At 33.6% G+C, this 17,312-nt stretch overlaps 1 protein-coding gene and 1 long non-coding RNA gene across 3 annotated transcripts in view; one reads left to right on the top strand and one right to left on the bottom strand.

Moving 5' to 3' along the window:
- gsg1l (gsg1-like) overlaps positions 1-16,208 on the top strand; it is a 74,848-nt gene extending 58,640 nt beyond the window's left edge. The window contains exon 5 of the mRNA XM_073943510.1: positions 15,441-16,208. Coding sequence (XP_073799611.1) covers positions 15,441-15,495 — 55 coding nt within the window. The 3' untranslated portion in view covers positions 15,496-16,208. The remainder of the gene's footprint in view (positions 1-15,440) is intronic.
- Positions 1-17,312, bottom strand: part of si:dkey-20j1.2 — an 82,829-nt gene that overhangs the window by 39,742 nt on the left and 25,775 nt on the right. The gene's annotated exons all lie outside the window — the stretch shown is intronic.

The raw sequence follows: 17,312 nt of genomic DNA, 5'->3' as shown, positions 1-17,312 counted from the left end.
AGCAAAATCTGTGAAGATACATTTTTTTGCTATTGCAGTTGTGAGGATTCCTACTGAAATGCTTATTTTTTTCAAGTAAAAGCATCACTAAGCCACAATAAATGTGACTGTGCTTAAAAAGTTTTTCAACTTTTTTCTAAGTAACAGAGTTATTTTTTTTCATGAGCTGGTCTGATAGCATAAGCACAAATTAGATGTTTTCATACTTGTGTGAACATAGTTTAATTGACATGTTTTTGTGTTAACTGTGTGAACTTTAATTGTGTTGTCTTTTTAGAACAAGTTATGCGCAACATTCTGGAAAAGCAGCCCTTTAGTGCGATAGTCTGATTATTTCATATGCACATTTACATTAGTTAAATATTAAGTAAAGATCACACTTTATACCAAGTGGCCTTGACTAATTACACTGAAATTTATATTAAACACAATGTACTTATTGTGTAAACATGTTTTTCCATTGTACTTAAGCTTAAATAAATACATGTATTTACATCTGTAATTAATTTCTCTAACTCCATTTATAATTACCTTTTTATCTTAACCCATTGCTATCTCATGGCTTTTTGTAACTTTTTGGTTTGCCAGACAAATTCATATGACGATTTCATTTGTACAATTTAGCAGGATTTGCTCATCCCCCAGTGACAGTTGGGTTTAAGGGTGGAGTTTAATTCCACGTCTTTTAAAAATCGTACAAAAACTAAACCCATATGAATTCATACAAATGAGCCACTAAACTAAAATAGTTCCATTACTTTGTGAGCCCATCCTTAAGCCTACCCATACCACCAAAACTGTCCCTGATCCAACCTGTATCCGACCTCAAGAGCAGCAGACAGATTCTACAATACATTATGTATACATTAAGTATATTGTACTAATATTTTGATGTAAATTTATATTACTTAAGGCCACTTAATATAAATTGGGAACTGAGTGAATATTATCTAGAAAAAAGCAGCAATGAAGACTTTTTAAACTAGCCGACACATAGTAAAGTTTAGTTTAGACTTTAAGTAGTAAACAAGTAGATAAAAATGTACTGCTGGCTTCCAGTACTGTTAGAAAATATGATTGGTAACCAACCCTTATACTTAAAGTGGCTCTGTGAAATGTAATGCTATCTAAATCACTCATTTTAATAGGAATCTGCATGTTTGGGGAGTTTGGGCAAGCCAGAAAATATTAATCAAACAAATTCCAGTTGGCTTTACAAACTTGCAATAGATTGGATTGTGTGTATGTGATGAATGCCTGTAAAAACAGCTCTATATTCAAAAAAGCACACACAAAGACATGAACACGAAGTGATGCAACCTATTTAACAGATTATAAAAGTCTGTTGTGCATAACCCCATCTTTACACTCAGAACACAGGGCACAAATTCACATTACCTCATTTGTACTCTTTTGACTGCAGTTGCCCTTGTACATTAGATTGTGTCTGATATAGCATGATGTTTACATCCCGTAATCATTATATTCTGAAGCATTCTCATTTATATAACTGATGCACAGAACGTACAAGAGCATATAACTCCAGCATCCACAGCACCGGCTTTAATGAACTAATGTATGCAGCTAATGTAATGCACTCGATAGAAAGCACTTCCACACACTTCATTTGCACAGCTCCCATATAATGCGCAGCACAAAAGCAAATGGTAGCAGTCATTTGTCAGGGCTGAATATTTCCAGAACATTTCAATGATTTGTGCGATCATTGTGTTATTGTGCTACCAGTACAAATCGCAAGACAGATGTCATACCCTGATGCATTATTTGTGTGTACATTTTGAACGATATATTAACTTTTGAATGATGCTTCAGTAAGCAAATGAAGAGTTCCGACTCTAAGTTTCATCTAAAATTTACTTCCGAAATGAGCATTTTTTTCACAGCCTCCTTTCATTCAGAAATTTCACTTGTGAACCATGTGAACCAGAACTTGCTGAGACTTTTGTTTCAGGATGTTGTACATCCAAATGATACAAAATATTGAATAGTATTTGAGCCTCATTTGCTCATAGCAAACTACCGGTAATAATATAGCCGAAGTAGTCAAACTGATATCCAAGAGAAGGACTCCCACTCCAATCATCGAAGCAAATGAGTAAATGGTCAGACTTTGATTGATTACCAAAAATAAACTTTTAACTTGCACAGATTAATTGTTCACCAAAATAACAATGTGTGCTAGAAAAATAAACATGGTACTATCAGTGAAGTGGAGAGACAGTTTCCCCCAGTCACCCTCATTGCCTTTGTTTTTCATTGTCGACTCCCTTTTGTTTCCCTATTGTCTTGTTTAGTTTTTTTTTTGCTCCCATATATACTGTCAGGTCCATAAATATTGGGACACAAACACAATTCTAACATGTACACCAACAAAATGAATTTGAAATGAACGCAAACTGCAAACTGTCATCTTGCATTTGATGGTATTTACATCCAAATCAGGTGAACAGTGTAGAAAATGCAACAGTTTGCATATGTGCCTCCCACAAGTTAAGGGACCAAAAGTAAAGGGACAACTGGCTTCTAAGCTGTTCCATGGCCAGGTGTGTGTTATTCCCTCATTTTCCCAATTACAATGAGCAGATAAAAGGTCCAGAGTTCATTTCAAATGTGTTATTTGCATTTGAAATCTGTTACTGTCAACTTTCAAGATGAGATCCAAAGAGCTGTCACTCAGTCAAGCAAGCCATCATTAGGCTGAAAAAAACAAAACAAACCCATCAGAGAAATAGCAAAGACATTAAGTGTGGCCAAAACAACTGTTTGGGACATTTTTAAAAAGAAAGAGCCCACCAGTGAGCTCAGCAACACCAAAAGACCACAAAAACAACTGTGGTCGACGACTGAAGAATTATTTTCTTGGTAAAGAAAAAACCCTGTAAAACAGTTGGACAGATCAAGAGCACTCTCCAGGTAGGGCATGTATGGCTGCCAGTGGAACCCATTTTCTTATATTTATTGATGATGTGACTGCTGACAAAAGCCGTAGTATGAATTCTGAAGTGTTTGGGGGAATATTTTCTGTCCATATTAAGCCAAAAGCTTATAAACTCATTGGACGGTACTTCACAGAGCAGATGGACAATGACCTAAAGCATACTGCAAAAGCAACCAAAGAGTTTGTGAAGGGAAAGAAGTGGAATGTTACGCAATGGCCAAATTAATGCCCTAACTTGTATCTGATTGAGCTTGCATTTTACTTGCTGAAGACAAAATTGAAGGGAAAATGTCCCAAAAACAAGCGGAAACTGATGTTTTAATTTCTACACCGGAATTACAACTGTAGTAATTTGTTTCATCTCAATTCCATTGTGTTGGTGTATAGAGCCAAAAATGTTAGAAATGTGTCGATGTCTCAATATTTATGGACCTGACAGTAGCTGGTTATTTTTAGTTCTCATTGTCGCATTCTGGGATGTCTGCATGTCTCCTGTCTTTGGTTTTGTTTGTGTTGGCAGTTGAAAAACTCAGTTTTAGCTGGATTTGTTATATTTTGTTTACCTGCACTCTTGGACTGTGACACACATAGAGTTTAAGCACAATGAAAAGATTACCATAAAAGTAAAACTACTGCACATCCTACACACAAAACTGCTTAATTTATTAAGAAATTTCAGACGGAACTTATAGTACCTGCATCTGAACTCTTCAAATAGATCCATTATTTGTTATTCTCACCTATTCCTGATTGCTTTTTCACATGTCAATACATGAAGGCTTTTGTATGCAAACTAATGAAGAGTTAACAATCCTTTGGTAAAGCACTGTAGTGATTTTACAAGTAACTTCATTCCACTGGTCCCCTCATAAAAAGGCAACACTCACTTATATGATTAGTGATAATCAAATTGTGCATATGGGGGAGGTTGATTACAGCTTAATAAATAATGTGGGGTCTCTGCAACGATATCAATCAATTCACATTGGTCAATTCTCATTAGGTTTTGTAGCTCTCAGCTATGGAGGGCAGACAAACATAATGGATTTTAACTCGCTGCCAGTAGGAGATTTTCTCTCTCTCACCTTTTACTGGTTTGTTTGGAAGTCTGGCATGAACTGATGCCCCTGTGACAGGTGAAACAGCTGCCATGCCATATTGTCCTCTCTAATGACCTGGTTTGCCAGGTGAGGCCAGGCCCACTGCATAACACGTCCACCTTAATTACCGTTCAATTACCTAGGCTAGGACATCAGATCCATCAGAGGAGCTTTTAACTAAACCACTGGCTTCATCTACCAAGCGCACTTAAAGCATAGCCAAAAAGAGAGATTCCAATGTGTAGATCGGAATTTGCTTATTATTATCACCTTTTTTTCTAAATTACAAAACAATTTTCTTCTTTTCTGAACATATGACATAAACCACCATTAATAAAGCAGTTATAGTTTAGTTAGATTTTTTGTTAAGAAATTTATATTTTTATTAGTTAAACATTGTATTAAACTAGCGACAGTAGATACGTTTCTAAGTGAAAATAATTAAGTTTCAAACAAATGCTTTTTATTTGAAACTTCTATTCACACAACATCCTGAATGTAACACAATTTGGACAAAAATATAAGGCAGCACAACTGCTTTTTAACATTTAAACATTAAAACAAATGTTTCTTGACAGCAATTTGCAGTATTACAAATTTAAAAAGTGCAGTCATGTTTAAATCATGTTAACTCAAACTCAAAAATAAAGAAGGACATGGACATTTTACAGTAAAAAGCTATACTTTAGTTACTTTAACGTCAGATTTATGATAAAATTTTATTTACAGTTGAAACCAGAAGTTTACAAACACTCTAAAAATAGAAACATAACCATTTTTTTTTTTATTCTGATGGTAAATCATACTAAATGTTTACTATTTTGAATCCATTAGGATAACCTAAATGATTTAGATTTGCTAAATGCCTGAATAATGAGAATTAATATTTTTTTAAATTAATTTCTAGACAGTCAAAAGTTTACAAACATTTCCTTGTTTTTTTTAGCTTTGCTTTTAAACTGTGTAACTTTGGTTAAATGTTTTGGAATTAATTAAAGAGTCAGAGATTTGACTCTGCCCACAAAGTTTGTGTAGGACTGAGATCAGGGCTTTGTGATGGCCACTCCAAAACATTCAGTCTGTTGTCTTTAAAGCACTTTTTAACTAGTTTGGCAGTATGCTCAGGGTCATGGTCTGTTTGTGTATGTGTCTGTATGTGTCCAAAATTATTCTTTTTCCCAGTGTAATTTAGCTAATCGTAATCTGGCTTTTTTTTTTTTCTTTTTGATTCTGGCTTGTTGATTTTCCCACATTGTCACAAAAAGAAGCAGTGTGTTTGAGGCTTTCCTTAATACTATTCTACGTTTGTGGCTCCAATTAACTCAAATGTTGTCAATCAGAAACTGCTTAAACCTTCACACCTTTACACCATCATCTGAGCTTTTTCAAAGGCATAATAATCTTATTGTATGTAAACTTGGCTTTGTCAAAAAAAAGTTATAACAATTTCTCTGTCAATGTCTTTATTAAGCATAACAGAAACAAATTTGATAATCCCAACTTACCTAAAATATAAAAAGTTTAGTCACATTAACATCTGACATTTTTTTAATGGTTATGTGCCTTTTTACAGTGTATGTAAACTGATTTCAGCTGTATATATAACCTTAAAGCAACAAGAACGCTGACCAAACGTTTCAGACAGACAGATAAAAATACAAACATAATAAGCAGAAACACAACAAGTATTCTGTCCAATAATAATGAACAAGAGAACAACATTAAAAAGATATATGCGAAATAAAACTAAAGAATTAAATATAGCCAGGAACAACAGTTAAGTTTTAAACAGTGTATTAAAGACGTCTTTGAAAAAGTTAGTAAACCTATTGCCTTGAAAATGACAAGTTGACTTTAAAAAAGTGAGTAAATCTGTATATGGGACCTGTTAAATTGACTTAATTTGTATGATTGCATCCACAGTCCATTTACTTAATTTTAAGGCAACTGGTTTACTCACTTTTTAAAATAAAGTCAACTAATCACTTTAAAAGCAACATGTTTTACTCTCTTTTTAAAGCCAATAAATCACTTTACACAGTGGTAACCTCGTGTCGTTGTTAACTCACCTCAATGTTGACGTAGGATGAGTAACAGATATCTGATGCTGCTTTTAGGCCACTAGGTGTCAGTGTTTGTCATCAATCATCAATTGTGTTTGAAAAATGAAAATTTACTGACCCAAAAATGGTACCAAATCTTTATTTATTCATTTATTTTCCTTTGGCTTAGTCCCTCTATTCATCAGGGATCGCCACAGCAGAATGAACTGCCAAATTATCTAGCATATGTTTTACAAAGCGGATGCCCTTCCAGCTAAAACCAAGTGCTGAGATATATTCATACACTCTTGCATTCACACACGTACACTACGGCCAATTTAGTTTATTCAATTCATCTATAGCACATCTTTAGACTGTGAGGAAAACTAGAGCACACGAACATAGGGAGAACAATCAAATTTCCCATAGAAATGCCAACTGACCCAAGGGGGGACTCGAACCAGTGACCTTCTTGCTGTGAGGCAACAGAGTTAACCACTGAGCCACCATGTTGCCACCAAATCTTTATGATTTTCCTTAATCTGTTAAAAAATGATATTTTGAAACATGTAACCATTGACTTCCAAGGTTGGAAAAACAGATGCTATAGAAGTCAATAGTTACATGTTTTCATGCTTTCTTCAAAATATCTTCTTTTGTCAACAGAATAAAGTAACTTAAGTTTTGGGTGAACTTACCCTTTATGATCTTTTATGAATCTTTTAGATGAGCTCTGGAGATAAAATGTATTTTTATTTTATTTTTAGAATCTCACAAGCTCAGGGCTCTCTCCCGCGACAGCATGCCAAACACGCTTCTTTATCAATCATCAGCTAAGGGCGAACTCTTGAAACTTTTACGAAACCCACATACATTAGAAATAAATACAGGCCACAACTGAACATGGAGGATGATTTCTGAGTGGTGTTCTCCAAAATGTAATGAAAAATAGACTTGGGCCTTTACAGTCGATGTGTGTGCGCTGTTGCATGCAAGATATTACGTTGACTGTGGGTAACTATGTCAACTAATTCTTACTTTTAATATGAGTATTTCTAAACTCTTTGGTTAGAGCAGAGATAGTAAAAGTTGACCTACGTGCAAAATATATTCAGTAGAATGTCTGTTGGTCTGCTGTATGTGTATAAAAATAAAGTGCAAGCAACACACTTCACTAAAATAATCTTTACTGGCTGCTAATTGACATTTAGTAGCAAAATTGCATAGCAGAATGTCTAAATGAGAGCATCAAAATAAAGTATTGCCATAATTTATGCAGTATGGTTTTCTAATATACATTAATAATAGTTTATAATAATATAATAAACTAATATTATCCACAGCTTCTTTTTTTCAGCAATCCCACATTCCCTGAGAGGAAGCTAATGTTAGGATGATGATTTAGCGGTCGAGCAACAGCTGGCCAGTGTAATAAATATCCTCAACATCCAGCAGAAAGAGAACCCCCATGGCTTCTGCTTTTACTGTCATTAACCATATGCCACTTGTTTCATTATTATTATTTTTTTTTTTTTTTTGCCTTTTTTTATTTTTGATAAACATTAAAAGTTGTTTTGGTCATAATGGTGTGGACACCCAGCAGAAATGTATATGCTATATGTGGCTTAAACTTTTAAAGCCGTGATTGCTCATTCACACCAGCCTCTTTGGTGTCACATTGATCCTTGTATGTCTTTAGAAGACGAATCCTGGTTTACTGAGCCGTGTATTGGGAGATGACAGCACAAACATCTCTTTGAAGAGCCTCTTGTTTGATGCTGAACTCTCACAAGGGATTCTGTCACAAACCGACACCAAAACAACCATTGATCCATATTCCGCACGAGCCATCGCAGTGCAAACCGACTCTCCTCCAGTCCCCCAGGCTCAGGGCTTAGTTTTCTTTAAGGCACTTTATATAAACAATAAATCTCTCAGGGGGAATCGCAGCATCCCATTGGGAAAACTGTCAGAAATTAATTTTTTACTTTTGCTTCCTGGGTAAAGAGTCGGTGGGGTGACGTTTTTTTTTTTTTAATAAACAAGAATGCTGACATGAAATGGTTATCAGAAGGTGGATCACAAACACATATCAGACTTGTTCACAATGCTAAATGTGGACAATTTTAAACATAAGAAATCAATATAAATATGATATGTGAAGTAAAAACAATACTTACTATCAACATCCCAATGAAACCACTGTAGATGAATATGTGTTCAGATACTCTCTAAGAACAGTTCAGCTCTGCTGCCATCTACTGTTCAGAGTTACAAATAAAACGCAATAGCATTACGTCATGGCTGCATTTGATTTGCAGTTTGCTGGGATATACAGTTGAAGTCAGAATTATTAGCCCTCCTGTTTATTTTTCCCCAATTTTTGTTTAACGGAGAGAAGATTTTTTTTCCAGCACATTTCTAAACATAATGGTTTTTATAACTCATCTCTAATAACTGATTTATTTTCTCTTTGCCATGATGACAATAAATAATATTTGACTAGATATATTTCAAGACACTTCTATTCAGCTTAAAGTGAAATTTTAAGGCTTAACTAGGTTAATTAGGTTAACTAGGCAGGACAGGGTAATTAGCCAAGTCATTGTATAATGATGGTTTGTAAATATATAGCTTAAAGGGGCAAATAATTTTGACCTAAAATGTTTTTTTTTTTCGTTATCAGACATGCTGTGAAAATTTCCTTGTTCTGTTAAGCATAATTTGGAAAATATTTAAAAAAGAAGAAAAAAAATCAAAGGGGGGCTAATAATTCTGATTTCAACTATTTGTATATCTGTTTAATTTATTCCTTTGTTTTTTTCTTTTTTCTTACTGGTTCATACAGTATCTGGTTTATATGAATTTATAATATTATTTAACATGACTTAAGTTATTATCATTGTTAGTGTTATTGTCTTTTTTGTGTAAGCTTAAATTTTGTTTGTTATATAAGTAAAAAAAAAAAAAAAAAAAAATAATAATAATATATATATATATATATATATATATATATATATATATATATATATATATATATATATATATATATATATATATATATATATATATATAAACCAGATCAAATTCAATATTGTTTTTTATTCCTAATTACTGAATTAATTGGTTTAATAAAATTTTGAAAATAAAATTTCAGAAACTTTTTTATTTATTTAAAATAAAAAGTTTACTAGGTTATAATGTAATATATTATAATATAATATAATATACTATAATATAATATAATATAATTTCCTTATTTTCTTGTACTTCAGTCCCTGCTAATGCATTACGTCATGTTTACAACAGATTTGTATAGACTTTGCTATGCTTTTACAATTACTGTTTCAGAGAAAAAAAAAAAAAAAAAAAGGAAAATATAGAATACAGAATAATAATAACAAGTGAAGAAACTAAAGTATGAAAAATTCTTACATGTTATATTGTTTTACAAGGTTATTATTACTATTATTTTTATGCATTTGATTATCCTTTTTAAACAATGATCATTTAAATAGAATTATTTTTATAAAGTATACCTTTTTACCTAATTATTTTTCAAATCTTGTTTTATTTGCATCAAATTAGCTTAAATAAATTAATTAAATTCAGTTAAATTAAATCAAAATCTCCAGAAGGACAATACTCTCAAAAATGACTTTTGCTGATTACTATACATTTAAAGTTTAAACAACACAATTTAAAGCTTTTTTTTATTTTAGACAACTTATTTTTTTAATGTTCAATTAACTTAAATTTGTGCTGGGACAACAATAAATTATTTTGCTTTTGCATTTTTTAGTGTCCTAAAACTAGCCTGTACTGTTTTGTTGTTTCTTGAAATGGACCACTGAGCATTGAAAAAGAAGCATGTAAAATAAAAATAAATCTATATAAAAAAGAAATAATAACATACGTTAAAACAAAATCTTCAAATTAACATTATAACAAGTCCTGTCCTATGATATTATTTGAAGCGGGTAATGTGAATAAAATACATTATAATAAAACATTACTTTAGTGATTGACAATACGTGGCACAGCAGAAAATCTAAGTAACAGACTACATCAACATAAGCATCTAGATGTAGTACCAATAACTACCACAAGGAGGACTCAGATAGCCAGAAAAAGTGTCTGTTTTTTCCACTGACATGAGTGGGTTGCAAAACATAAATCTAGAGTCTGGAGGTGTAAGGAAAATTATTAATGTAGCTCTGTACCTCCAGGAACACATACAAAATTTTGACATAACGGAAGCGCCTGTAAATCTCAACAGAACAGAAAATGTATCCCAACATCTTGTGCAAAAACATTCACAACTTAATCGAAATCTACTTAGATCATACAATCCTTAAAGTTGTGTAAAGTACTACTAACTTTATACTTGAGTGAAATTAATTCTAAATATTTAGTTTGCATAGTCACTTTTACGGTGCATTTTTTCTTAATCTTATTTTCATAGTTTATTTATCAGGGGTCGCCACAGTGGAATGAACCGCCAACTATTCAGTCATATGTTCTATGCAGCCAATGCCCAGCGGGCCTTCTTGTGGTGAGGCAACAGTGCTAACCACTAAGCCCTATTCATTATTATTATTAATTAATATTATTATTTATGTTTGTTCATAATACATTCAACCATATGCTTGACCTGGCAAGTTTCTATTTATATTGTAAATGACTTTGTCACAGAATTAGAGAGCAATTATGGGCGGGTGATAGCACTCCAACTTATAGGTCTGTTCCTTTTAGTGAATCAAAACATACAGCTTCAACAGCGAAGTCTTATTACAAAATTAATGATTTATTTTACAGAATCAATAATGGACAAAGCAGTCCAACTCGTCATGATTCTTGCAGCTCAGTTCATTTTAGCGAATTAATCATAAACATTGTTTCAGGCGTCACATATTGTGCTGTGTGTATACATAACTCAAATTCTCTTTGATGAATCAATAATCCACCGCATAACAAATGTAGCCTGATTCCTGAATTAACGTGTATTATTATGCATTCCTATTTACTGTAACTACAAATTATAGTGTAAATGGAGCAGTGCAACTGATGAATTGATTACTGAGTCAGTTTGTTATTACTATAAACGGCACAAACTATGAAGCTTGAATTATAATTCAGAAGGTGTCTATTTGTTTAGAAGGTTTGTTGATCATATAACCTTGTGTGATTAAAGAAGGCATGGGACGTAAACCATTTTCAAGGTAGACCACGGTTTGGAAAAGTCAAGGTTTTAAAACCGCCAACATTTTCTGTTATCCCGTTCCTATAGTATGTGTAAGATTTTTTTAAATGTTTTTTTAAAGGACAACAGTATCTCCAGCAAAAAAAAAAAAAAAAAAAGATATCCAAAGATGCTGTTTTTAATGGTAAAGAAATTTGTGCTATTGAAACTAATGAAGACAAAAGAAGTCAATTATTGATTTGAATTAGTTAGCCTCACATGTTTACTGTTTTAAAATATTTGAAAATTTGAAAATTTTCAAATGTTTCTCAAAAAATACATTGTGTTCAAAGGAGAATATTTTTTTGTTTTTTACCCAGAAATGTAAAAAGAATATATTTTAGAACAGTAATAACAATAGCGTGATATTTTTTATCTAAGGTTATCATATCATCTGAATCTCATATTGGCCCAGGCCTAGATTAAACAGCAACATTATGAGTGAGTTTGGTTCGAAAAATAAAATAAAATCAAAAATAAAATAAAATTTTATTAAAAAAATAATATAAAAGTGTTTAATTAAATAATATAAAAATAAAATAAAATAAAAAAATCCTTTCATTGTTTAGTCAATTCCCATACCAGATGTATACTAGATGGCTTCCTTACACCAGATGAACACAAACAAATTTTCTTGAAAAATAATCAATTATTGTGAACTAATACTATATAACGTAAATGGATGGGTTAAAGTTAATAAAAAATAAATAATAAAATTTTAAAAATCACAGAAAATGAACAATTGATCAGTATAAACCACTGTTTCTGGCCGGATGTCAAACTGCACAAGAAGTGGCATTAAAGTTTCACAATGAACTTGCTGACATTTACATAAAGCATGAACTTATCAATCAGTGTTTGAATCACTTCTGACCAGAAAAATTAGATCAGAAAAACGAATGATTAATTAAACATTTGCTTTAATTCACCTCTTTAAAACCCTTTAAAACCTTCTATAAACTAAATGAAAACTAATCTCAAACACATTTTATGACCAATTCGTGTAATCTATTAAAAACATATATATTTCATACAAAGTGACTTATTTGGTACCATGATAAACATTGAAATACATGTGCTGCATTTGCACTGATTATATAAAATAAACTAAATAAAGCAGAAAGTGAGCAGCGAGATGCTTTGACATACTTATTTGAGGGAAAACCTCAAAATAATGTCACACAGTTCATTCATGAATTTGTGTGAACAGCCCACGGCATCTGTGTACGTCTCAGCACGTACACACTTTCAGGATGATAATAATGAGATTGAGGTGTTTACATTCCTGATCATTGTGATTAAAACAGCAATGCCACTACTGTTTACCTTTACTGTGCTTATGGTTACTACATGACCTTAAGCTTTTTGAATGTTAGTCAATGTAAAGTGTGTATGTTTTTGCATTAAAAATATCTACAATATTACAAATCTCTTTTAAAATATATATCATTTCAAGAACTACAACAAAAAACTCAGTTGGACAACAAACATTTGTTATCCTGGGTTTTTAATGTCACAAAGTGGCCCTGCTTATGAAAATGCAAATGGTTAATGGTTGGGAAGGGGCAAAACAACAATGACGTTGATACTCTGTCTTGCTATGTCTGTGTGTGCAGGGTTCTGTGGGATTTCTAGACCAATATTCTTTGTGAAAGTGCTTTGGTAAGTGGCAAAGTATAGAAACAGGTAAAAAAAACAAACACCATCTCTGTTCACCGATAACAAAACACTGGCAAAGTGTACACAGTTTGATTTTTAGAAGGTGGGCTTTCATCAAACCTGGAACTAAGCATGCCATTTGTGCCAGACTAGGGAGAAAGTTGTTGTAATAGTATAAATTATCTGGAAAATAATGGATTTTCATTCTCACTCACTCACTCTCCTTTGGCTTATTTACTCCTTTACCAAGGCTTGCCACAGCTGAATGAACCACCAATTATGTTTTACCAGCATGTACACGCATCAATGGATTTGCTCTTCAGTGTTTGGACTTTCAGCTGTGAAATTTAAACCACACTGGACTTCAACTTTGAAAACTGGGCCGACACAGTTTCAATTTACTAGAACTTCTATGTTAAGCTGCTTTGACACAATCTACATTGTAAAAGTGCTATAAAAATAAGCATGACTTGAATTGAAAACATGAAGATTCCCTTGTTGTCACAAACAGGACTGAGAGTACAAGCCTCAGTGCTAGTAAACACCCACAGTCTCCTATTCACACACTTTTAGGATTATCCAATTAACCTATATCACATGTCTTTAGACAGTAGGGGAAGCTGGAGCACCTAGAGAAAGTAAAGAAAATCAATACTTTGTTATTTGTCAATACTTTAATTGCATCAGCTTGATCAAAATACTGTGGGTTTTTTCCTTATCCCGAGCTCTCCATAATCCTTGACCAAGCCCTGTCCTGAGCAGATGCAGTGGTGGTCATGGAGGTGTAACCACAGGGAGTGACACATACAACTGAGGTAGGATCCAAAATGCAGGTTTAATCAGTGGTCAGGCAAGCAAAGGTCAATACAGGTGCAAACAGATATATGAAGACAGTCCAGAATCATAGTCGAAGTAACAGGCAAGAGGTCAGTAGGCAGGCAAAAGGTAAACAAGGCTAAGGTCAAAACACGGAGAAACAAGACAAGGAAAACGCGTTGTACTGTAACTATACAGTTAACAAGACTCGGCAAAGGGAATGAGTGTGTAGCTTAAATAGTGTGTGCAACCAGTCTCTGACAATCCTCAGGTGGTGCGAGTAATCAGTCTAGATGAGGAAGCATGTGTGAGTGTGAGCGGAGTGCATGTATGAAAATGTAGTCCAGAAATGGCGGATTTAATTGTAGTCCATAAGTTATTGTTAGTGAAATCCAGTGATCTTATGGCATACAATCACTGGTAATCGTGACAGGAGGAGTGGAGAGCATGAGAGACGAGTCTCCACATTGATACCACGAGTCAGCCTAAACACCCGCCTATGACCTACACACAAATACAGCTTCTTCACGATGGACGTCCAGCATTCTCTAGCCTTCAGCGCAGAGACTGCAGCTCTGCACAAAAACTTTGACCAGAGGAGAAATGGTTGTGCCCAACTGAGCCTGTTTTATCCTTCACTTTTGTCATTTGGTAAAGTTTTGTTCCTCGCCACTGTCGCCATTGGCCTGCTTGGTTTTGGGACTTGTGGAGCTGTGCATCGATGAATTTCCTCTTCAGTGTTTGGACTTTCAGCAGTGCAGTTTAAACCACACTGAACTGAACTAAACTGAACTTTAACTCTGAAAACTGAAAAACTATTTACATTTTAAAAGCGCTATAAATGAAGATGAATTGAATTGAAAACATGAGAAAAGTTTAATTTCAACTTTAACATAAGGGAAAGCTGAATATTTCTAAAAGCTTGTCATAATTTCATGTAAACGAAGCCAATGATTTATCGACTATCATTCTGATTAGAATATAATCAGTTTGTTTGTTTCTTTGCTATAAAATAAATGTCCGTTTTTCAGTATAATTTCAAAGTTGTGCAAATAATAAACATGCAACCTCCAAAAACAGTCACTAAAAAGCACATGCAACAATCATTCTGAGTTGATTTATTTTTGCAATCACTCCATAATTCGCCAAACCTTTATTCCTAACAAGTCCAAAAAAGGTTCCCACTCTTGATGTCCAGCCATAGTGTGTTCAGCAATTTAGTTGTGTTCCTTTCCTGCCAGTGGACTCACACGCTTGTGCAAACGCTGACAGCGCAGCTATATGGAACACCCCAGAAAAAAAAGTAGTCATTTACCAGACAAATGCTAATTCAGACACACCAATGCACACTCTCAGCAAGTCCCCATTCTGTCCGCTTCAGCGATGATAAACAACACCCAGTGTATCACCCATACAACACACACTAAAGGCTTTTGATCAACCATCAGCAGCATTTCCACACAACCATCCCATGTTATGTCAATGAACACACAGAACCATTTTGGACACTAGACAAAAAAGGCATTAAATCCTTGCTATGGCATCTGTGGAGGTAAACTATCAGTAAGCATTAGGATTATGTTGTTTTTTTTTCTTCTTCTTTTTTTCCGGTAACCAAACAGGGACAGAATGTGGACGACATGCTTGAGAACAACAGAAAGGAATGGAGAGGAATGACAGGTTGAGAGGAGGAATATGAAGCACGATGCTGCATATGCTGTTTGAGGGGGCTAGACAAAGACCAGTCGCTACCCCCTCCACCCCCACCTCCCCCTGCTCGGTGCCAGCTAAAAATACTTCCTTTTCAGGCTTGCGCGTGGCTGCCTTTGATCTGCGGGCCACTCCGGGCCCTGTGCGTCAGCAATGACGTCAATGAAGCTGGAGAGGGGCTCCTGTTGTAGGTGGAGTGGATTGTGGGTGGGCTGCTGCTGCTGCTGCTATGAATGAACAACCTAGAGCTGAGAGATCTGCATTGTTTGTGGAGCAGGGGCCCCCTGATCTCATTCTCTTGCGCTTTACATTGTCTGTTAATTGCTGCCCTCTTAATCACCTTTAAATGTGTTTATTTGTGTTGTTAACATCGGGTTGAAGCGATGCTTGACATTGAATGACATTGAGATTTATGGACATGTTTGGTAGCTTTTCCTTCATGGAAAATACCATGGACTTCTATTAGATATCCACACGCACACAACAACAAATAGATTTTACTGATTTATATATTTATGTATGATTGTATGTATGTATGTATGTATGTATGTATGTATGTATGTATGCATATACAGTTGAAATAAAATGAATAAAACTTTCTCCAGAAGAAAAAAAATATATTATTAGACATACAGTAAAAATGTCCTTGCTCTGTTAAACATAATGTAGGAAATATTTAGAAAAGAGAAAAAAAAAAATCAAAGGAGGGCTAATAATTCTGACTTCAACTGTATATATATACACACACACACACACACACACACACACACACACACACACACACACACACACACACACACACACACACACACACACACACACACACACACACACACACACACGCACTATGTTGGTGTTTCATAGGAGGACCAGGCCATACATTACTTAGAATTTTGATTTGATATATCCTAATATAGCCAAAATAAAACAATAAAATAAGACTTTCTCCAGAAGAAAAAACATTATCAGACATACTGTGAAAATTTCCTTGTTCTATTAAACATCATTTGGGAAATATTTAAGACGCTAGAAAACTTCAAAGTGGGGCAAATGACTTCAACTGTATATATCATGTCTGAAATAAATGTTTGAAGAAAAAAACAACAATATATAAAGAAATAACACAAATAATAGTTTTTAATTAAAAGCAATTAATAAATAATTACAACTATAAAAAAGACTGAATAAAATGCAAGATAAATAAAAATAAACATACATTTTCACTGAAGTAAAAAAAAAACTAATAATTAAAATATTTATAAATGTATTATAAAAATGATAGAAATTTTTAAATAGTCAGACTTATACAGAAATAAACTAAAAAATATATAAAAATGTATTTAGTACATATTACAATTTATAATGAAAACTGGATTATATTAAGCAAATTAAGTAAATACAAGTGTATTTATTATTTTTTAAAAGATTTATTTTTGGCTTTTTAGCCTTCATTAGATAGGACAGTAATGAGACAGGAAGCAAAGTGGGGGAGAGAGAGAGATAGGGGTAGAGTTGGGAAATGTCCTCAAGCCGAGATTTGAACTTGGGATGCCCTGACGTGCTACTGCACCAAATGTCGTTGTGCTAACCACTAGGCTATTAAACACAAGTGTATTTTATTGTAAATTGTTTGGTGTCAAAAATTAGGGCTGGGCAATTTCACCTATAATCAAAATCTCCATTAATTGAACATTTTAACTCAATTACGATTAATAAACGATTATTTTATTTATTTATTTGAGTTTTTTGCCCTCATAGTCCACTGATGAGTTTTGTACAACAAA

The sequence above is a fragment of the Danio rerio genome, chromosome 3 (assembly GCF_049306965.1).
Source record: "Danio rerio strain Tuebingen ecotype United States chromosome 3, GRCz12tu, whole genome shotgun sequence".
Classification (NCBI taxonomy): domain Eukaryota; kingdom Metazoa; phylum Chordata; class Actinopteri; order Cypriniformes; family Danionidae; genus Danio; species Danio rerio.
The sequence above is the reverse complement of the archived record's forward strand: the minus strand, read 5'-3'. Positions and strand labels throughout refer to the sequence as shown.